Raw genomic sequence first — 24,825 nt, forward strand, 5'->3', positions numbered from 1 at the left:
GAGTGCAACAGGTCTCTAGCGCGGTCACCACTCGTCGTCAGAAAATCACTGCTGATTGCTGCATGTTGTAGAAGAGTTTGTCCAGTTTAATTTTCTGTTGGGTTGTCAACTTTGAGAAACACGTAGTCTTTGTGAAATAAATGAAAATCTGAGAAAAGACTGAAAATTTTGAGGCTTTCGTTGTGAAGTCGACATACTACAGGGCAGGAAGCACGACATTTGGATTTAGGAGCCCAAAACATATGATTGTGGAATCGCCGAGAAAAGATCTATCGCGGTTTGTTACCAATTGGTATTTTTTGGTCATTGCACGCAGGGTGGCTCCGGACAGTTACTGCTAGATATTTTACGGTAGATGACTTACTCTTTCCAGCAATTTGTGATCAGCAGCGTAATTGTACAGTAGTGGATTTCTTTTCCTGTGTATGCAGAGTGTATTACATTTATTTATGTTGAGGATCAACTTGCAGAGCCTGAAGTATTCATCAATGCCGTGGAGGTCACTCACCAAGTCAATACTGTCTGCTGGCGCCGCTGCTTCCTCACAGAGAATGTTCAGGAGCTTCCGTGTGTAACGCCGACACATGAGGGCGACAGAAGCTCTTGTTCAGAATGCAGTCTGCCACTTTGGTCACACATGCACGCACGGGGATGCCAAGTCTAATTGTATCACAGCAGACAGGGGAATGAATGTTCGAAGTGTGGTCTGCTTCCAAAGCGTGTACAGAGACGCAAAAGTGTACTTTGGGAAACTGCCGAATAATTCCAGTGATGGCTGCATGTCTCACGCGATTGAGTATAATTGCTTGAGAGATGGTAGTTTGTTCTGTAAGAGCAGCAAGGGAGGTGTTTAGGAGTCTAATGATTTTAGGTGGTTTTTCAATTCTCTTTATTTGAAGGTGAGCTGGCAAGAATGCTGCAGATGGTGTGAGCATGATGTGGTGTGAGCACTGCTACCAATGTGACATTACAGTTAAACATGAAAAGTACTTGCGCAGTGCACGCACAGAAGTGAATTCAGTGTGAGGTCGCAAGTGAAGATACATTCTAACTGAACAGCTTATATGGCAGTAATATGAGAATGGTGCAGTTCGCAGTGATGTGATGTAGCAACATAGACACTGCTAGCAATTGGTTTGCAGTAATTAGGTAATGTAGGAGACTGGTGCAAAGAACTAACATAAACGCACAACAACCGCTATTCTCGCATTTGTGTCTTGGAAGAGATTGGGTGTTTACGTTTCGAAATACAGGCGGTTGTGAGAGACGTCGGCTGTATTCTTGTAAGCTGTTTTAATACTGTACACGGGACGAGAAACAGAAGACCGAGAGGGAGAGAGAAGTGGAGTTTATAAATGATGGAGTATTTTGCAATTGTTGCCGAGCTTTTGCAGAAATTGCTTGTGAAATGTTTTACATAGTGAATTCTCAAAAGGAAGGTTTGTCACGTTGGTTTACAGATATCTCCTGTTGTTGCAGTAGTTGTGGTGTTACTGGAGAAATTGTGTGGACTGCAAAAGGTAGAAATGAATAGAGAAAGCGTTCTTTTTTTCAATTTTTTTTATATCCTGTACAATGAAGTACATGTCATTTCCTCTAGTGGCGCGTATTAACGCCGTGTTAGCATCTCGACGAGCTGCTGATGGTGTCGCCACGTGGCGTAGTCCAGGGGGGTCCACCCATCTTCATCCGCCGCTCCCCTGTCGGCTCCGGCCTGCAGCAACGCAGCCGCCGCTTCTGCGTGGCCACAGTATGCCGCCAAGTGCAGCGGCGTCCACCCCCACTGATCCCTCGCGTTGGGGTCGGACGCCGCAGAGAGCAGCAGCCGCACCACAGCCGCGTCGCCTCTCTCTGCAGCCTGGTGCAGGGCGGTCAACCCGCCCCCGCCCCTCGCCCCCACGTCCGCCCCAGCCGCCAGCAACGCCCGCACCTCCTCCACCGCCCCCTCCTCAGCCGCCTCTATCAGCCTCCTGCCTCGCTCCTCCTCAGAAAGGCTCCTGCACAAAACATCGACACACTTACTCTCTACTATCGAGACACACACACCAAATGAAAGAAACTGTCATAGCCGCAAAACTGCCAACAATTCGGAATACACTTCTTCCGAGCGACAAGCCACAAATCTAGACATCTCGCTTCTGCGATACGGGTTAACCAGCGTATTACAGACAGATCCACAGCACTAGCCCATAATCAAAAACTTCACCCATCTCCCATTAAAAATAGGTGCACTCCATCTCTTAACAAATTCATTTGGCACATTTCCTCATAGTTCACTCCACAGATCCGCCTCCTTTCACCTCGGCATGCAGTTGCTACCCAACCCTTCATCTACATTCAAACACACCCCAAAACTACCTTCTCTGCGTACAAATTCCTTCAGTCACTTAGGAAGAAAACACTGGAAACTAAACGCATCTGTACTGAAATACAATTTCCTCACCAGACAGCTAAGTGATTCAGACCACTAACATGGAAATTTCCTGACGTACCGACATAAAATATAAAAGTCACTGCTTGGTACACAATAAGTCGGTCGACATATTTCAAATACAACAAGGGCACCAGGTCGGCTCTCCCTGACACACACACACACACACACACACACACACACACACACACACACACACACACACACACACACACTACCCGCTGCATAATAATCGTCACATGTGCTCATATAATCATGCATGCAACAAGAGATACATCCACTGGAACGTTCATTTCCATCTGCTTACAAACTTTGCAACCCACCATATGGTCTGTGGCGGACGGCATCCTGCACAACTACTATACTCAGTCATGTTAACTTTGTGTAACTTTTTGCATTTTCTGAAAATTCTGGACAGAAAATAAGTTACACACCACTGCAGAAGGCGTAAAACTTTACATTTATACTTAAAAAGGTCTAAGTAAACTTCAAGTGTACACCAGCTACGCTGCTTCCGAGTAAAATTTCTGTTTCAGTAGTAGTACAAACACTTAAGCCGTAACTTTAGACCAGTCTCAAAAAAGTACTGCATTTCCTGTATCTAATGCAATGCATAAATTAGATCATGCCACAAAGAAATCAGGTGTCTGTAAGAAATACAAAGAGACACTGTTGATTCATTATCGCATGTTCACCTACAAATATCAAAATACTTGTACAGATCTGGCATTGCTGAACTTTAACCAATGTCACGAGAAACTGTCCCGACAGCTGATGCAAGTTAAAGGCTAATCACAAGCGAGAGAGCCAGTAAGAAGCTCCAAAGGCAAGTGAAATACTAACTAGAAACTACAGAGGTAATAAAACTGGTGCATTTAGTACAAAATAATCAATGTAGGTGGAGCAGCAACCATATGAAACAAAAGTAGTAACTGGTACACATAAAAAGGTATCCTAACCGACTGCAGTCATCTGCTTTTTCCGTTCCGCTCCCAAGTAGAGCGAGAGAGAAACGACTGCCTGTATGCCTCTGTACGAGCGACAACGCCTCTCACCCTATCTTCACACGCCTTGTCTCAAGTGTACATTGCCAGAACTAGAATTGTTCTGCAGTCAGCATCAAAAAACAGTTCTCTAAATTTTCTCAACAATTCCTCGAGAAGAATTTCGCCTCCCCTCCAGTGATTCAGATTCGAGTTCCTGAAGCTTCTGCGCAATACCTCTGCGTCACTCGAAACTACCGCCAGCAAATCTAGCAGCTCATCTCTCAGTCCTACAGCTGTCTTCCTTTAATTCTACCTGTTGCCGATACCAAACACTCGAGCAGTACTCGATAATAGGTCGCACCAGCGGCCTACATGCAGCCTCATCTACAGGCCAACCACACTTTCCTAAAATTCTCCCAACAAACTAAAGTCGACCTCCCGCCTTCCCTACCGCAGTCCTCTCAACCTCGTCCCATTTCTTATCACTTTGCGAACTCTCGCTCAGACATTTAAGCGACGCCTCTGTGTCTAGCGGAACACCTCTACTGTTGTTTTGTTTTTCCTACTCACCTGCATCAACTTACGTTTCTCTACATTTACAGCTGGCTGCCATTCGTCACACCAACTAGAAATTTTGTCCAACTCGCCTTGTGTCCTCCTACACTCACTCAACGACGACATCTTCCTGTACAATAGGGGACAGTCAGCAAACAGCTGCAGATACCTGTCCACCAGACCATTTATGTATACAGACATCCTTTTCTGGAGAACTCCTGCCTCTGGCGAACAGTCGCCACTGAGGACAACATACTGGATTCTGTCACTTAAGAACTGAGGTCCACTCGCATACATGGGAACCTATTCCACACGTTTCTATCTCCTTCAACAGTCGACAGTAATCCACCGTGTGAAATGCTCTGTGGACGTGTACGAATATGTTATTCAGAGGTGATGGATAAGCGCACCACATCACAGGAAAATCTGCACAATGCAAAGAATTGCGATCTTTGGGGTAAAAATGGCTCCGTCACCTCTATTGCAATCACGGATTGTATTAAAGAGTCGGCACAGAAAGAACTGGGGGCTAATGTTGCCCGTCTCAAAAAGAAAGGATTGTAGTTTACACACAACTCAGCATTGCCGCTATTGGACGCATCAGAAAGGCAACCGAAAATAAACCACACAGTTTGCCAGAACCGCCAAGAAAGTGCACTACGAAATTTGGAGTATAAATCCATCATTGCAAGCAGCTTCTCAAAATAGGTAATTTGATCAACCATAGGGACTTTTGTATGGCTAAAAACTACTGCTGACATTACACAAATTAGTTGTTGCCGTAAAAACAAAAAATTTATTTTCCTTGGAAGAAAGCTGTTTAGCGTAAGACACTGCATGAAATGCGATTTACTTGCAACAGACCTCTAAGTAAAGGAAAGGTCTCTCTCGAGAGAAGTCATTACTAACTGGCGATGCAAATACTTGATACAAGTCAGGAAATTAACAGAACTCTTTTCTATCGACGAAACTTGGGTGGTGAACCAACGACATTCCTGTTAGAAGATGGTGACAGGGTCGTGACATTGGCACCAAAATGGACAATATGATAGTGGAAGCAACAGCGGTGAATGATGAAACCAATACTTGGTTTATTTATTGGTCTACATCAATGTCGTCTTCACCAAGATATTTCCCATTACATATTATACATTTATTCCAGTGGTTCTTCCAATGCTTAAAACTGTTCTGGAACAATCCTTACAGTAGCGTTTAGTTCTCTCAGAGGTGCAGTTTGAATCTCATCTCTTATGTAAAAGACAGCTCTTTAAGGTTTGTCTTTATTTTTGGGAACAAAATGTCACTCATGGAGCGAACATGGGGCCAAGGACATCACTACAGTATTGTTTCTAGCCAAACATGCACAAGCACGCAACGAAGTGTGAGCAGGTGCGTTATCGCAGTGCAGAAGCAATGAACTGTTCCGCCACAAAGCCGGACACCTTTCCGCGTTGCTTCAGGCCATCGGGGTTGAGCTGGTGAGAAGATCTGCCTACTTGGGACAAGGAGTCGTGGTGCACTGTACTGTTAAAACCGAAGATTACTGTCAGACACGTAACATTCACATTTCACTGGTCTCGGCCATCTGTCACCGAGACGATTGAGTTTTAGTTTACGCATCGTGTGGTTTAACTCTCAGTTCGTCTTCTATTATGAACTTCTCGTCATCCTCATCTTCTTCTAAAGGTTTATACCAGTCGTAAACACCTATTTCACTCGTAGTATACTCACCAAAAGCAGTATATAATATTTCTAAAACCACGATGCATTTTAATCCGTTCTCATAGCAAATTTTAATACAAATGCGGTAATCCGTTTTTACAGTAAACAAATAGTCGCTGATACTCTTAAAATACCAGTATCCTTTCTAACACCTGACAACACACTAAGTAACCGATACGCATAACGTTGTACACACAATGACAAAAAGGAAGTAGGAATCTGAGTAATAAAACGCGTGAAATGACGAGTTTCCCGTATAACAAGAATGATTGCGTTTCAATCCACGCTATGAAGGGGAACTTTTACCTCTTAGAGGAAACACAATGGAAGAACAAGTCTTCAATTTTCCAGTATAATTACACCACATTTTGTTTATAATCGCTTCGGAATATATCCATCCATTTTGGAGGAAATTGTAGACGAAGATGCATTCAGATGAGCAGGCATTCGATTCTGACGTATGTTTGTAATAGATGTAGCAACCCTGGCTTTTGATTTCTGTTCCTGTGTTGATGTAATTTACTCCACAATGTTGTGCTTCGGGAGATGGCTATCGTCTGCTGTCTCGCAGTGGTGCCAACTCATTTACCTAAAAATGAACGCTGCCCGGATGGGTCTGCACAGTGCGTCGCCACCGATTTAAGGCGCGCGCCGCGGAATCGCCGGCACGGCATTTCGGAACCGAGGCGTATAGGAAAAGCAGGCAGGCCATTCCGGCCCCAAGCGAGTAAAAAAACTCGCAGACGCCCTCGCGCGCCTTGACGTCACGGAGAGGAGGCTGCAGCGCCGAGCATTCAGTTTTGAGACAGCCACGAGCAAGGCTCGCTGTTAAGTGTGCCGTGGCACATTGCATTAACAGTGCTCGGACGACGACGGACGTTACTTATCACGTGTTTCCCAAGGATGGGCACTTGCGACGTGAATGGATGGTTCGATGCAAACGCAAGGACAAAGTGAATGTGGAAACTGCACGTGTGTGGTCAGGTCACTATCGGCCAGAAGATTATGAACGGGATTTGAGAAATGAGCTTCTAGGGTTACCTTCAAGGAAGAAGTTATCACCAGCAGCAATCCCCTGCATAAATATTCCGAACTGGCGTGGACAAGAAATTGTGGAAAGCGGTGATGCAAACGAAAGGGTAAGACGTCTGCACATACGTAACACCTTCAATAATTGCAACTGAAAAATTACCGTAATACAAACGAAATCACATAAATGGAATGCTTTTTGACACATTACTATATTGCTTTACGGGAGTGAATGACTCGCTATATTGTACAGGCAATAAATAATGTTGCTCAAGTGTATTTGCTTTTCCTCCTGGATATAATAGCTACATTTGTCTTAGAAATAGCCGTTTTTTTAAGTATTCTCGATATGTTGACTATTTTAAAGCTAGTATATAGTTCAAATGACAAAATCAGCATATTTCACGTAATTTGTTTACATTTACTTCTGTAACAATAGCTGATGCTGACCAGTTGACTTCGCAGCGTAGTGGTGTGGTTTCTGACTCCCATCTTGGAGGTTAAGGGTTCGTATACCTGTATTTCCTATTACATTGTATTTTTACATTTTATCAAACTAGGCTATTGTAGCCGCTTATGCCGGTGATATTTAATCGCTTTTATCAATTGATCAGATTTTTAGTGAAAAATTAATGCAATTGCATAGTACTTGGTCAAAAAGTTTAGGAAAGTAGGGCTTCTCAGTAAATAATTTTAGCAATAATAAAATTAAAATTAAATTCATTCCTTAGGGATCCGGAAGTCGTGCACAACGCTGTGGAGCAAGAAGTTTGCAAAAGCGAGCTTTGACGGCTTTAGAAACTGTGTCACCGAAAAAAAAAAAAAAAGTCGACCGAAGCACATGTACAGATTGCGTTCATGCACCCACTGAACTAGTGAATAAGAATTTGGAAATTAAGGAACTGAGGGCCGAGATTGAATGCACAGAAAGAAGCGGCACCAAAAAATGTCATGCAGCCTTACGAAGTAAAACGAAAGATCTCCGACGTGTTCTTTCGCTGAAGCGGGTAGAGTAGTCATCTGACGTGAAAGAAATAGTAAAATTGCACAAAAGTGTAAATAGTGTATTGTCAAAGTGTTTTACACCGGCGCAAATAAGATGTCTACTAAACGAAAATGAAAGGGTAAAGTGGATTTCAGAGGACATAGTCCATGCATTAACTTTAAGAGCTGTGTCACCTAAAGCATACACTTATTTGCGAAAGCGAAAAATTCCTTTGCCGTGCAGGGCAACCCTTCAGAAATGGACAAAGGAATTTAAATGCAGACTTGGTATTCTTGAAGATATCCTGTGTATTGAAAGCCAAGTCACACACTTTTACTACTCGAGAGAGACTAGCTGTTCTGACATTTCACGGAATCAATGTTGATGGCCGCACATGTTACGATTCGTCTGAAGACGTAGTAGTCGGACCACATTCCAATGTACAAGTCTGCACGATACGTGGCTTGTGCAAGCAGTGGAAACAACCAGTTTACTATGATTTCGACACTGTGATGACCAGTAATTTGCTTCAGAGCATCATTAAGGCGGTTGAAGAATCAGGAATCGTTGTTGTTGCTGTGACGTGTGATATGGACGGAAAAAATATAAAAGTTTGGAAGGAACTGTGTCGATACAGAGAGAACTTATTTCGTAAATCAAGCAGACGACACCACGAATGTATGGGTTTTCTTCGATGTACCACATCTTTTAAAGTTATTACGGAACCGTTTCTTGGATACAGGCATTACGCTACCTGATGAATCCAGAATATCCAAGGCAGCTACACAGGAACTTTTAAAGCATCAGAAGAGTGACTTAACGATAACACACCACATTACTGAAGCGCACTTAAACGTAACTCGACAAGCAAGGCAGAATGTACAGATGGCAGCGCGACTATTTTCACGACAAACAGCTCAGGCTTTGAATTATATTCTCCATAAAGACGTTGAAAGTAATTTTATTGAACTCGTTAACGACGTCTTTGATGTCTTGAACTCTTAGAGTTACAAAATAGGAATGATCATCCCTGCGTAGTGGGTTTGGAATCAATCTCTCAATTTGAGAAAATACTTTGAACAGATTCTTAGGTATCTGTCCAGCAATGCGTGTTGGTGACAAAGTAAGAATGTTGCCTTTCCAAAAAGGTTTTACAACTTTAATAAAATCTCTCTCTTTGGTCTTCTCGAAAGTATGAAAAGTGTGTAAGTTAGCTATATATTAACTTGTAGACTGAATCAAGATTGCCTGGAAAACTTTTTCTCTAGAACACGAGAATTAGATATATTTTTTAACAATCCTACAGCTATTTAAGTAAGGAACAGGGTAAGTCTCCTTATACTGACAGGTAATGCAAGTGATATCTCTCTCTCTCTCTCTCTCTCTCTCTCTCTCTCTCTCTCTCTCTCTCTCTGGGAACACGCCAGTTACTGAAGAATTAAACACGGAGTCTTCCCAGTGTGACGTTGACCCGGATCCTGCATCCCCAAGTTTCATTACCAGTGAGCTCTGTGTGTATGTTGCTGACGAAGCGCCACTATGAGAAATCCCAGAAACTGTGAATGTGGAAGAAAATTAACTGACAGATGTGGTAACAATGGGGGACGACTCTGTAACCTCAAATGTTCTTCCAGATGCGGTAAAATACATTGAGGGCTATATTGCATTTAAGTGCCACAACATTGATAAATCACTAGGCTTTCCAGCAGCAAAAAGTGAAGGAGATCATGCTGCAGACTGGATATCAATTACATCTCGTGGTGGTCTTTACACTCCAACGCCAGCATGGGAAAACAACAGTGTTGCTGTTTGAAGAAGAATTTGCTACTTTTCACGGAAATGGACTGTGTAAACAAAAAAATGTCGTAAAGTCTCTGTGGTCTATTACAAAACAAGCAGTTATTACTCTTTATGTAAAAACGAGAATATTTATAACGATTAGGCATCTCAATCAAGAAGCAGATGGAAGCAATGAAGAAATGTGCCGCAAAGAGGAAGCAGTTATGGATTGCATTGTCGTCTGATAAATGGCAGTAGAAACAAACTACATTCATATCTGCTTCTTCATCAAACAAGTGAGTTATTTTTCAACTTATTTATCATCTATTTACTGTTAATGTGTACAAAACCTGTCATGCCCCTTGTTTTGACTTGTACAGATGCATATCGAACGAAAGCAAAAGTAAAATGAACGAGTAACATGGCACCGAGTCTGTGCTGCGGCGCTTTTGCCGTGTGCTGTGCCGCGCCAGGGTCCTCGCTGTGACGTCACGGCGCTCCGCCCAATAGCAAGCGTTTTCGCCTGAGTGCCCCCCCCCCCCCCCGTTTTGGAACATCCCGTAGAAGCACCTCGTGACGTGGCCGGGTAGGCAGGGCGGGCACTCGCTAGCTCGCTCGCTCACGAGGTTCCAGACACACGGTACTCCGCTGTAAACAAAACACGGCCAGGCTAGGCTACGCCACTGTACCAGACCCCTCCACTGTTTACTTGTCTGCACTGCAGAACTACCAAGCAACTGTGTCGTCTATATGCAGGTCATTTCTGGTACAATTTACGTTGCATGCAGACGTGTACACTAATGAGGCGAAGTTGGACCGCTACTTTTATATGGCGAATGTTAAAGAAATTCTGTCTAAACTGGAATGTCTGTCCTTCCCGTTGTTCATCCCGCCGGACCCTTGCACGCATTATTAGGTCAGCAGTGCGAAGACGCAGCTTCGACGTCACACAGAGGACGAGGGCGAAGGCTGCAGCCGACAGGGCACTGGAGGAAGCCGCTCTGGCTGCGATGCCTGTCAGTTGGCACAGTGGCACCAGACGTACAGCCGAGGAATGAGGGGTCACCAGACTAGAGTCACTCCCACCTCGCATTTACATTGATGCCACCCTTACCATCTGACACTCCACAGGGAACTCCTGAGGACGTGATTTCGAACGTGGCTTAAAATATTGTCTTCCTGCGCTACAGTGCATGGCACACGATTCTGAAAATCATCAGAACTGAAGTAACAGGCTCTTATTATGAATGTATCGATTGGCACGATACGAAATTGCATTGTGGGACCTCACTTCATCCACGGGGTGATTAAATGGAAATACGTATGCACATATTCTTCCTAACATCCAGCCTGTCCTTCTAGAGGTAGTTCCGTGGACAAGCGACAGTGTATGTGGATCGAACACTGCCGCTGCCCAGACCCTCCCCTGCTCCAAAGCGACCAATGAATGGAAAGTTACCCGGCTGTTGGATCGGACGGATTGCTGCAGTACAAAGGCCAGCCAGGTACCCTGATCTGACTCAACTCGATTTCCTTCTACGGGGAGCACTGAAAGATAGAGTCTGTCATGAACCCCAGGTATGTCAGATGATGCGCGCCAGACCACACAACGACGTATCACCCAATGTAGCTCGTCCAGGTCATCTCTCTCGCTCAAACAGCCATTCCAAATGTGCCTAGCAGTCGATGGTGTGCAATTTGACTATATTGTTAATTAAAATGTAAAAACACACTTCACTAAGGAAAGTATTTAGTTTGTGGATGACAAGCCATCAGTTATTTTGAATAAATGTTTAGCTTATTTAAAATCTACTCCATCTACGTACAATTTCGAGTAGTTTCTAATTTCTAACTGACAGCAGGTCTTTTGCGTTGTACAACCACCCGGGTGCTTCCAGGCAGAGACAGGCTGAGCTGACAGTAGGTCATGGGATAGCGATATCTACACATACAGATGGCAGCAGTATTGCGTACGCAAGGTATAAAAGGGCAGCGTGTTGGCGGCACTGTCACCTGTACTGAGGTGACTCCTGGCAAAGGGTTTCCGACGTCTTGATGGGCGCACGACGGGTTTTAACTGACGTCGATTGCGGAATGATAGAGCTTGTTTATGACTTGATATTTTTAAAATGTACAGTATCCGATGTATCTAAATTTAATAAAATGCCGTTATCTGCTCCCCATGTATCGAGGAAAGTATGGATATATCAGCGCAAAATCATCAACGTGCCTGCGTGTAAAAATATGGGCTGCACGTTTGAAGTACGCTGCCGGTTTCAGAGCTGTACGTTGGAGTATTGATTTATTATTCGATACTCTGTACATCAACAAGCTATCCCCCTCAGAGCAAGAACTGAAAGGGAAACGACGGATGTTCACGCCTCTCGACAACCACTGTGCTAGCTACACTGAAAGGTATCTCGTGGGTCCACCGTCCGGTATCGTCACGTATCCGATTTGTCCGCAACACTTCACGTCGACTTCCCTGTTTATTCATTTCAGCAAACGCCAGCGACCCTGCAGCTGTAGCGGCAAAACTGCGAGGCGAATCTGAAAGTTTGCCGTTTCTGTTGGCAGCGCTGGGCGCCGATTACGTCAGCAGTTCCCTGAGTCCACTGCAGTGACCAGTCTTGTCGTTTAGATTTTTGTTCATTTTCAACGTCTGTTTTTCAAAAATGTCGATGTGAAGAAAGAGCACACTAGTTTCGATAAAAATTGTGTAACGCAACTGGTGTCCTGTTTCTTCTCATTTGAAATCGTCTTATTCCATTCAAACTGCCCCTCCCACGGGGCCATGGGTGTCACATATACTTGCCTCACGTAGTCAAAATTAAACACTGGATCTGATGAAAGTTCAAAAAGCGATAACACTCCTTGACACAGTGAAACTAAAATTATGCCTCAGTACAAATTAAAAAAAGCAACTTCAATATTTTCCGAAAACTATGACAAAATCTAAATTAGAGAGACTGTCTTTAGTAGGCGTTGGGAGAAGACGTATTTCTAGTGATGCAGTATGTTGTCTGAATAATACACTACTGGCCATTAAAATTGCTAAACCACGAAGATGAAGTGCTACAGACGCGAAATCTTACCGACAGGAAGAAGATGCTGTGACATCCAAATGATTAGCTTTTCAGACCATTCACACAAGATTGGCGCCGGTGGAGACACCTACAACGTGCTGACATGAGGAAAGTTTCCAACCGATTTCTCATACACAAACAGCAGTAGACTGGCGTTGCCTGGTGAAACGTTGTTGTGATGCCTCGTCTAAGGAGGAGAAATGCGTACCATCACGTTTTCAACTTTGATAAAGGTCGGATTGCAGCCTATCGCGATTGCGTTTTATCGTATCGTGACATTGCTACTCGCGTTGGTCGAGATCCAATGTGTGTTACCGGAATGTGGAATCGGTGGGTTCAAGAGGGTGATACAGAACGACGTGCTGGATCCCAACGGCCTCGTAGCACTAACAGTCGAGATCACAGGCATCTTATCCACATGGCCGTAACGGATCGTGCAGCCACGTCTCGATCCTTGCGTCAACAGATGGGGACGTTTGCAAGACAACGACCATCTGCACGAACAGTTCGACGTCGTTTCCAACAGCACGGACTATCAGCTCTGAGACATGGCTGCTGTTACCCTTGACGCTGCATCACAAAATGGCTCTGAGCACTATGCGACTTAACTTCTGAGGTCATCAGTTGCCTAGAACTTACAACTAAGTATACCTAACTACCGTAAGGACATCACACACATCCATGCCCAAGGCACGATTCGAACCTGCGACCGTAGCAGTCACGCTGTTCCGGGCTGAAGTGCCTAGAAGATGAAAACTTGCACTTGAAATGCAGCGAACAGTTGAAACTAGCCAGTACTGTGGAATTAAAAATTTCGTTTCAAATACATTGGATGCCTCTGCGGAAAAGATCAATAAAACCCAAATTTCTTTAGCAAACAGACAAAAATAACTTCATTGTTCTGCAAGGCGATTGGTGCTTGACTGTCAGAAAGGTGGAAACAAAATAAAATCTGAAACTAATAACGTATATCAGCCTTCGGTGATTATGTGAATGTATTTTAATTCACTTTATACCTCCCGGCCAAAGATATCCGTTTTGATTTCATTTGACGCGAGAGTAAACGAAGGAGAAACAGCAAAGCCACTGAACGTCAACACGGGTCACGTGGAGACTGCCCACTGTAGTTCAGACTTCTCTGCGCATCAGCCTCGCATCTACGATATTTGCGAACCGGGTCAATACTAAAAAAAACGAATTTTCAAAATTACCCTATGTGCATCTTGTAAAACACATCATTCTGAAAAATTTGAAACAAAAACATACGTGTTAGAGAAAATATTAGACATGTTAATTGGCCGTAAGTGTGCCAAAGTGCAGTGCCACGCCTCCTCGTACAGCGTTCTCCTATCGCACGTCACTGTATTTCACTCTGTGGAATTGAAACGTGTATATTTTGTAAGCGATGACATTAAACTATATTCAGGACTGTGGAAACAGAAATGTCCTGTGCTGCCTCTCCTGCTCCCAGTCAGCCAGTTTGACAGCCTGCCCCTCTTTATTTTTTTAAAAACACTCGCCATTAATAGCGGATGGGATTATTTGTAATCGGGAGAACAAGATCTCTTCAGAAAATTTGGACTCTTTATTGCCTAATAGCTAATAACTTCCTGTTTTGTGTGACAAAAGTAAAGTATAGGATGCATAAAACCAATATAGACAAGAGACAAGCAAGAAAGTACACATTTCAATACTTACCTCCTAGCATTTTTTCTCTCTAATCTTGCTACAGCTTTAAATGGCGTGCTTTTGCTTTCTGCACAAGAATCTATTACCTCACAAAAGTTGGTCAAACTTTTTGCTGCATGAAAATTCGAAATTTCGTTATCTAATACTGAAAAAGCTATTAATACAAATAATACCCAAGACTGGTGTGGTTTCTGGATCTGATTACATCTATTTTGTCGATGTATGCTAAATAAAACAAAACAGGCCTTTCTAATATTGTAGCAAATTTTATAACACACACACACACACCCCCCAAATTAGCGAGACTGTATTGGCACAGATAGTCATTTTTAATACACGATAGAATATAATTCACTAAGTACATATATCAAATGCCTATTAAGCCTACAACAAGCAAAAAGCTTTATGTTAGGAAATAGTTTCACATTTCATTCATACGCACCAGTTTCTCAAGCATGAGATCGGAAAGTAGTATTGCGAAATTCTTATATAAATTTGGTATAGTCTCGTCCTTCCATAATTTGTGTGATGTCCCCGTTTATCCTGCTTCCTCGTTCTAACAATCTTGTCCTCACCAATTCTGTGGACATTCCTACCACTGTCAAAATTTGTTCGACGATTAACTTCAGTAACCCTGCCAGAATCACCGGTTTAGTTACCCCTAAATTGTTCTGCCATTAGGCGTTGTTACAAATTCGTACAAAACGTTTTCTGCGTTACTTCCGAATCACAACTTAAGCGGCTGCTAGCCGGGGACTGTACAACTGGACCTTACTAGTGTAGCAATCTGGGCAGAAAGTTTGTCAAAATTTCATTTTCTTGGATACAACGAGAAGATAATACGTAATCTTACCCACTTGTTATTCCTGCAGTCGTTTATTTCCATTCTGGTAGGCTGAATCTATGGATTTCGCTACGAATTATAAGAAAGCTGAACATTCGAAAACCCAATCAGACAGCGACTGGCATTTATCCGTTCGGCTTTACTCCGCTCGGCTCGTACGGCCCCATCCCCTTTTGTCTGCAGAAAGATTATTTTCTAAATGCGATTAGGATTCTCCTGACAGAGCATCACGTACACTACGCACGCATTCAAAAATCAACTTACGATTCATTCAGAAATAAACTTAAAATGTGTTCAGAAACCAACAAGGATGCGTTTCAAAATCATATAAATGATTGATAGATCAACGTGCGCTGGATGCTAGGCGCTTTGTGAAATAAGTTTTTCCTTGACAATATGAATCTGGCGCCCCCTTTTCCCGGTACCATCTAGCTGCTTGCTGCGACTGCTTGCACAGTGGAGAGCCACATTCCTGTAGCCAGAAGCGGGAGAATCTGCTTCTCAAACACGACTCAACTGCGCACGCGCATGAGCTCGCTCGTAACTGCTAACACGAATGTAATGTAAACAGTTGTGACTTCACGGTCATCGGAGGGAATTTGTTGTTATGAAGTATTGCACAGTCTTCCTAAAGCCTTTGACACGTTTTGCTGCTGGCAGACGCTTGCATGAGGACTCTGTGTCGTCGTCATATATGGCGCATTTCTTTTGCATTTTAAGTTATTTTGGTTTTTGCTCTAGTTAAGTTTCATTGTTGCAGTATTATTCTGCAGTTGTGGGGTACAGTAATATCATTTGTTAGAGTAACGGTTCTTGCCAGTCAAAATTACAAAAATTTAACTGAAAACTAAAACAATGGAAAATTCCCAGAATTCTAAAAAATTCCCGGGTTTTTCCTGGTTTTCTCCCGGATGAAAAAGTTCCCGGGTTTTTCCTAGATCTCCCGGTTGTCCCGGGTCGTATACACCCTGTAGAAGATGAAAATGTGCCCTTGAAATGCAGTGAACAGTTGAAACTAGCCAATAGTGTGGATTTTAACACTTTGTTTCAAACAAACTGGGTGCCTCACAGCGGAAAAGATCAATAAAAGCCGAATTACTTCAGCAAAGCGACAAAAGTAACTTCATTGTTCTGCAAGATAATTAATGCTTGACTGTCAGATAGGTGGAAATTGTATTAAAATCTGGAACTAATGACATATTTTAATCTTCCGTAATTGGGTGAATGTATTTTAATTCACTTGATAGACATGACAGCAGTGAACAAAGAGGAAACAGCAATGTCACTAAATGTGAACACAGATCACCCCTCCCCCCCCCCCCCCCCACTACAAGTCAACTTCGAGGAAATTTAAGACGTGTTATTTGGTCTTAAATGTGCCGAAGTGCAGCGGATATTAAAATGTCCTTTGTTTTTGAAACAAAATAACCTCGCAATTAATACTGGATGGAATTATTTGTAACCGGAAGAAGAACTCTTCAGAAAATTTGGATTCTTTATTGCCTAATAGCTAATGACTTTTTGTTCTGTGTGACATAAAATGAAATACAGGATACATAAAACCAGGTAAGACATGAGACAAGCAAGACAGTACATATTTCTTCAATCCTTGCGTTCTTTTCTCACTAATCTTGCTCTAGCTTTACATGCCGTGCTTTCCTTTCTGCGAAAGAATCTGTTACCTCATCAAAATTCGTCAAATGTTTTGCTACATGAAAAATCGATATGTCGTTGTCTAATACTCAAAAAGCTTTTAATACAAATAGTACCAAAGACTGGTGTTGTTTCTCGATCTCATTACGTCTATTTTCACTGTTTGCAGGACGAAAGGAAATAGGCCTTTCTAATATTGCAGCAGCTGTAACACACCAAACAAGCGAGATTGTTTTGGTAATAATGGTCGTTTTTATAATACTGCAGAATATAATTCGCCAAGTACCAATATGAAATGCCGGTATGGCCTACTACAAGCAAGAGGCTTTATGTTAGGAAATAGTTTCATGTTTCATTCATAAGCTCCCGTTTCTTAAGCATGAGATCGAAAAGTAGAAAAGTAGTAGTACGAAATTTTTGTATAAATTTGGAACCGCTCCGTTTCTTCTTCTTCCTCGTTCTAACAAAATCTTCTCATCCCTAATTCTGTAACTATTCCTATCATTGTCATAGCTCATTCTCCAGTTAACTCTACTAACTCTGCCAGAATCACCGGTTTAGTAATTATCCAGCGATTATTCTCCGGTTAGGCGTTACTACGTGTTCGTACAACGCGTTTTCCGCGCTACTCCCAGAATGGAACTTGAGCGGCTGCTAACCAGGAAATGTACAACTTGCCCTCTCTAGTGAAGCGACATGGTCAAAAACTTTCTGTCAAACTTTCATTTTCTTTGATACAGCGACAAGATAATACGTTAATATTTCGTATCTGTTATTGCTGTTGGTCGTTCATTTCTACTCTGGTAGTCTGAATCTATCGACGTAGCTATACGCTAATCATCTGCATACCAGTCAGCTCACTGTAGCCCCATCCCCTTTTGTCTGCAGGAAAGTTCATCCACGAAACTACTTCTATTCTTGGCGTGTCTGACAAGGTGGTACAATGCAGCAGTCTCATCTTCAGTGACTGACTCTGCTTTGGATTTCATTTCAAGTCCCTCCAGTTTCTTACGTTTCAGACTTGATAATTTTGCTTTTATTTGCTTGATGTCCTTTAATCTTGTAGGAATTGCATCTGTCTGATCGTAGAGTTCCCTTAGCACGCTGTAGTAGAATTCTACAGTCTGTTTCCTTTCTCTGGACATATCTATACTGAAAGATATTAAAACTTTCCTTAGCTTCGGTTTCGCTCGTTGGGTCCACCATTCTATCACACTTGGAAAGTTGTTCAGTGAATGGAGACATTTCCCAAGCTCTGGTTAGGGCATCTTCTAAGTCTTCTACTGATAATAACGAAATATTTAGATTCCACTGGCTTCTTACTCTTCTGGTAGGTTGTGGTGTTAAATTTACGCAGGTCAACAACGCACTGTGATCGGAAAAACTAAAACAGTTTCTGTTTTCAGTACTTTAATCTGCTAAATTTTCCGATACGTAAATTCTGTCAATTCTTCTACATGAATTCGCAACAATATGAGTAAAGTTCACGATTGTTGGTTATTTTATTTCCCACGCATCTTTTAAATCAACAACGAGACGTCTCAAGTCAGTTGCGTAATTGAAGTTGGGGATTTGATCCTTTCGACTCAATACACAATTAAAATTTCCCCCTATTAAGTTGGAGGGGGTTTTTCCTCAGTAAAGAAATTACGCTTTCATTAACCCTTTCAGACTTGGTGGTCACAATTGTGTACATAAAGTTTGTTCACTAATATTTCGCTGACAAGAAATTTCTGGTGCATCAAAACTGACTGTGCACATTTGTGTAGGTTTATTTTAGCCATGCTCCAGCATCTGCTGCTCTCTTGTGAGCAGTCAGAGAACTACATAGTAAAATATACTCTCTGGTGTTGTCTCTCTGTGGGAAGCCATTACTCGTTGACTATTGCTGTAATAGTCACATTGTGGGTTTTGTCAATGAATTTTTTGTGTGGTTTCCTTCTTTCGGAAACATTGGACTTTCTTTCATTGGAATTTTCAGCAATTTCATTCAGTTCATATTTGTGTTATGTATCAGGTAAATTTAATGTACACATTTGTGTACAACAGGTCCTTAATGATGTAAAATAGGAAACATAACCTAAAATTTGTCTCAGATATATTTTCATGGTGATGGTAGTTATGTGTGGTATTTTTTTTCAGTAATTTCAGTACCAGCAGCAAGGAGGAGAATAACTGACCAGTACACATTATTTTACTTTATATTTCTGCCTTTTGACTTACAAATATGGGTAATGAATATCTTTCTGTGGAGAAAGATTGGGACTTGTTTATGGACATAATTGAAAATGGTGAAGTTTCTGACATTAGTTTGAGTGGAGATGAGGATGACAGTGTACCACTTATTGAGAGGCAAATTCCTCGAATAGTGAAACGTGTTGGAGCAGATAAAGTGGGCGTGAATGATGTGTGTAGAAACACCACATCTGAAGATGAAGATGACGGAGATGTGATGGATGCTGAAACGAACTTTTTATGCAATGAAAACAACCCATAATTGAATAACCTGTGTGACAACATGGTGACACCTAAAGAAACCATAAAATGGAAACGCAAGCCTCTAAGTACCATTGCAGAAACACACAAAGCTCCAAATTTTGAAGAATCTGTCTTGTGTTCTCCAATACAATACTTCAAAAGGTATATACCAGATGATTTGTTCACTAGCATGGCAGCACATACTAATATTTATGCATTACGACAAGGCAAATCCTCATTCAAGCAGACAACTCAAGAACTGGAGGTGCTATTTGGTTTGCATATACAGACTGCCGCTTTGAAATTTCCCACATTACGAATGTATTGGGATACAAGCCTGAAGGTAAATGTGTTTTGGGAAAACATGTCACGAGAACAAATTTACACTTGAACAATCTGGAGAAGCCACCTGAAAATAAAGATAAATTTTACAAAGTCAGGCCAGTTTACACAGACATTCGAAAACGCTACAGTGAACTTCCTATAGAAGAGAATGTTTGCGTGGACGAAGGAATTATTCCTTTCACTGGGAAGTTTTCTGCAAAGCAGTATGTCAAGGGGAAACCAAGTCCATGGGGAATCAGAGTCTGCATCATTTCCTTTTGTATCAAGGTGCTACAACTGAACTAAATACCACATGCTGTAAAAAATTTGGATTAGGTCCTGCTGTTGTTTTAGGATTTTCTGTTCCACTCTCAAAAGGTAAAGGTCATAAATTATACTTTGACAACTTCTTTTCATCTTATCATCTGTTTCAAGTTCTGAAATCTCAAGGCAGCGATGCAGCATGTACTGTCTGTCAAAACAGATTTGGAAAGAACTTGCCTTTTTCACATGATAAAACAATAATCAAACAAACCACAGGTTACTGTGAAGAAATCACTAGTGCTGATGACATTACCATGTGTAAGTGGTTAGAAAATAGGCCAGTTGTATTATGTTCAATCTTTGTTGGTAAAGGCTCAGTGGATGAAGTCGAGCGTTGGGACAAAAAGCACCATAAATATCTTAAAGTAGAAGGACCTGAAATAGTGAGAAGATATAATCATGCAATGGGTGGTGTGGATCTATTTAATCAATTGATAACCTACTACAGAGTTTTCATCAGATCTTGAAAATGGCCTTTGCACATGATTTTTCATGCTGTTGACTTTGCCATTGTGAAAAATTGGTTGGAATACAGACGAGATGCACACAACCTGTCTATCCCAAAGAAGAAGCAAATGGAGGTTCTTTCCTTTCGTATCAGGGTAGCAGATGTATTGATACTGTGCCAAAAGAAAGTGACTGGAAAGAAGAGAGGGCGTCCGTATGATGGACTGGCTTCAGACACGAGTCATACCAAGAAAAAAGAGGAGAATTACGACCAGGTACAGAAGGTACAGAGATACAGTTTGAGTTCATTGACCATTTGTCTTTACATGATGTAGGAACTCCAAATCATTGCAAATTTACAAAATGTACAGGGCGTTCAAGAATTCAGTGCAGAAAATGTAAAGTATATTTGTGTCTCCAAAAGGACATTGTTTTTCGTAGTTTCATACTAAACCTTAAAATCAAGTGTTGACCATGGTTGTTTAAACAAGAATGTAATATGGAATTATTTTTATTGTTTCCTCTGTTTCAAAGTGAAATAAAGTGTGGCATAATTGATCCGTACTGTTAACCTCCTCAATGTATGAAGGAGACTCACCGGAATGTAAAATTGATGTCAGACTTTTTTTTACAAGTAAATAAAAAATCAGGTCTGAAAGGGTTAAAGAATGTGGCTCTTGCAGCTTTATTACTGCTGCCAGAAGGAGCATATAAATTGACTACAGTGACTCCTGCTACGTTTACTCCAATACCTCACCCCAATTCTAATTTATCAACGTTATGTACGGGGATGCCCTCTCTAACTAAAATGGCCGTGCAACACTCGTTTCAGTGGAAATACTGTAAAAATCGACGTAATTGGAGAAATTTAATTGCGCGAATACCACTTCCTGTAGGAGAGAAATATCCGTCGCTGACCCATACAGAAACTGTTTCAGAGCAGCTATTTTAACATCCGACTGTATCCTATTAATGTTTAAAGTGGTAATCGTATATGACTAACATAGGGGAGTGACCTTTTTTCCCCGCTAGTCTATCATTTGATGCCACTCCATGCCGGATACTTCCTGAGAATCTGACTGGAGACCACCATCCCGGTTTGCTTTAGAACCTTTCTTTTTACTTTTCTTGCGATTTGCATTGAGTCTGGCCTTCACCGAATGTCTGCTCCGCCCACCCCCTGAGCAGTTTTCCACTGAGGGCGGTGTCGGTGGATCTGAGGGGCAGTCGTGTGCCACCATCTCGTCTCGTCTGCCAAAGGCGGCGCAGACGCAGTTTGCAAACGTTCTTCCAACGCCCCGTCCTTTCTATGATCACTTTCGTTTGCTGTTTGTGTGTTATTGCTGTAAAACTCCGCTTCTTCGTCTTGGGATTTGGGCTGTGACGTCGCCTGTTGTTGACAATCACTCGCTACCTCGTCACGTTTGGTTTCAGTTGCATCTGCGAGTGAATCCGTCTGCGTTGGTTGACGTACGGGTACTGCAGCACGGGGCTGTGGCGTCACCGAGACGAGCGCATTGCCATCTACTGGCACGTCCAGCGTTACAGAATGGGGCTGTAGTGTCACTTTGACCTGTTCGGGTGATGGTGGCGGATTCGATTTGTTTACTGATGCACTTGACTCAAGAGTTTGAATCTATGCTGACAATATTGTCTGAAACAGTAGTTCCCAGTACTGTTTTCTGAATGTCACCTACAGCTTTCAGCGACAGGCTGATATCTTCTTCATCTGTGCTACTGCCGCTACAAGTTCGACGTCTCTTGTTAGTGGCTATACTACTTTTTCCAGCCGGATTGTCTACAGTGTCTTTCCTGAGTAAAGGTGGAAATGCTTCAAGAGTATTTTGTGGCCCGTCGTCCACATTTCCCGTAATGCTGGAAACTTCACCACCCGTCATTGATTTTCGGTCACAAGATCAGCCAATTGTAAATTATTCTGCAATACAAACACTTTTTTTGGACAGTTTTGCCAGAGATGCCCACTTTCATATGTGAGAAGTCAAAGTCTGTCCATTGTATATAACGTGCGCTTTGTAGCCACAAACCAAAATATGAGATGGAATGTTCTGTTTGACATGCATATCGACAGAACAAATCTATGCTGGCTTGACCATCGTTCATTACAAATTTGCCTGATGTCACCATATTTAGATAATACGTCTTTTAAGTAGCAGTTTTCTACCTCAGGGGGCAAATTAAATTCTCTGACTTGTTTATAATCAACATCAGCATTTGAAATGGTAATTCTCTACTCACCAAATTATCGCGATGGCGGAATTCAGCTATTCCTTCAAATTCCTGCAAAATCCGTTCCAGCGCCAACGAGAAAAGCAGCTTCACAAAAAAGCAGTATTGCTCCAAGTTATAATAAGCAGTGTGCATCTGATCTGAAGTAACGCCAATAACGTCAACGATCCAGTCATGAGATTACGGGCTGCTTTGCCAAATCCAAATCTTGGGGTACGCTTTCTGGGAAACATGGCTGCCATGTCAGCAGTTAACAGCTCGCGAAAACAAGGAAACTAAAATGCTGCATCACCAGATCAATTTTACACAACACTGTAACGCAGAGACAGAACGTAAAGTCATAAAACCCAAACAGAAACGCCACAGCGCGCACGGTCAGGACGGCCGCAAAAGCCGCTATTCTGGTCCCATACAAACGAAACTTTTGTGTAATTGCTTGTCGAAAGGCTATGAACGATAATGGACACCACCCAAAGTACAACTGTCCGTAATACAAATATATTTTTAAATTACACTCCTGGAAATGGAAAAAAGAACACATTGACACCGGTGTGTCAGACCCACCATACTTGCTCCGGACACTGCGAGAGGGCTGTACAAGCAATGATCACACGCACGGCACAGCGGACACACCAGGAACCGTGGTGTTAGCCGTCAAATGGCGCTAGCTGCGCAGCATTTGTGCACCGCCGCCGTCAGTGTCAGCCAGTTTGCCGTGGCATACGGAGCTCCATCGCAGTCTTTAACACTGGTAGCATGCCGCGACAGCGTGGACGTGAACCGTATGTGCAGTTGACGGACTTTGAGCGAGGGCGTATAGTGGGCATGCGGGAGGCCGGGTGGACGTACCGCCGAATTGCCCAACACGTGGGGCGTGAGGTCTCCACAGTACATCGATGTTGTCGCCAGTGGTCGGCGGAAGGTGCACGCGTCCGTCGACCTGAGACCGGACCGCAGCGACACCGGATGCACGCCAAGACCGTAGGATCCTACGCAGTGCCGTAGGGGACCGCACCGCCACTTCCCAGCAAATTAGGGACACTGTTGCTCCTGGGGTATCGGCGAGGACCATTCGCAACCGTCTCTATGAAGCTGGGCTACAGTCCCGCACACCGTTAGGCCGTCTTCCGCTCACGCCCCAACATCGTGCAGCCCGCCTCCAGTGGTGTCGCGACAGGCGTGAATGGAGGGACGAATGGAGACGTGTCGTCTTCAGCGATGAGAGTCGCTTCTGCCTTGGTGCCAATGATGGTCATATGCGTGTTTGGCGCCGTGCAGGTGAGCGCCACAATCAGGACTGCATACGACCGAGGCACAAAGGGCCAACACCCGGCATCATGGTGTGGGGAGCGATCTCCTACACTGGCCGTACACCACTGGTGATCGTCGAGGGGACACTGAATAGTGCACGGTACATCCAAACCGTCATCGAACCCATCGTTCTACCATTCCTAGACCGGCAAGGGAACTTGCTGTTCCAACAGGACAATGCACGTCCGCATGTATCCCGTGCCACCCAACGTGCTCTAGAAGGTGTACATCAACTACCCTGGCCAGCAAGATCTCCGGATCTGTCCCCCATTGAGCATGTTTGGGACTGTATGAAGCATCGTCTCACGTGGTCTTCACGTCCAGCACGAACGCTGGTCCAACTGAGGCGCCAGGTGGAAATGGCATGGCAAGCCGTTCCACAGGACTACATCCAGCATCTCTACGATCGTCTCCATGGGAGAATAGCAGCCTGCATTGCTGCGAAAGGTGGATATACAGTGTACTAGTGCCGACATTGTGCATGCTCTGTTGCCTGTGTCTATGTGCCTGTGGTTCTGTCAGTGTGATCATGTGATGTATCTGACCCCAGGAATGTGTCAATAAAGTTTCCCCTTCCTGGGACAATGAATTCACGGTGTTCTTATTTCAATTTCCAGGAGTGTATTTAGCAGTGCGAACCAAACTGCGATCTCTGTTTACGTTGCTACGCAGAGATACGATCTACGGTACAGGGGTTCACTGATGTCGCTTTGAGTACTAAAAACTCAACGGAACTGCCCATTGCTCTGCTTCTTTCGATGCGTTTTATTTACATTTGACTTTTTTTCCTGGAAGGGTAATCGGAAGTTTGCGTCAATGACAGAGTTACTGCGACAATCTTATCTTTACGGATACAGACTAACATTGAATTTATTTGCGTTATTGCAGTGCCTGTGGAATTCCGAATTACGGTGCAAAGTTCCTGTGCACCTCCG

The 24,825-nt window shown here is 43.1% G+C and overlaps 1 protein-coding gene across 1 annotated transcript in view; it reads right to left on the reverse strand.

Annotated features, from left to right (window-relative positions):
• Positions 1–1,609: 1,609 nt before the first annotated feature.
• Positions 1,610–24,825, reverse strand: part of LOC126108205 (uncharacterized) — a 96,192-nt gene continuing 72,976 nt past the window's right edge. Inside the window, exon 4 of the mRNA XM_049913441.1 lies at positions 1,610–1,997. Coding sequence (XP_049769398.1) covers positions 1,610–1,997 — 388 coding nt within the window. The remainder of the gene's footprint in view (positions 1,998–24,825) is intronic.

The sequence above is a fragment of the Schistocerca cancellata genome, chromosome 11 (assembly GCF_023864275.1).
Source record: "Schistocerca cancellata isolate TAMUIC-IGC-003103 chromosome 11, iqSchCanc2.1, whole genome shotgun sequence".
In the NCBI taxonomy this organism is placed as follows: Eukaryota; Metazoa; Arthropoda; class Insecta; order Orthoptera; family Acrididae; genus Schistocerca; species Schistocerca cancellata.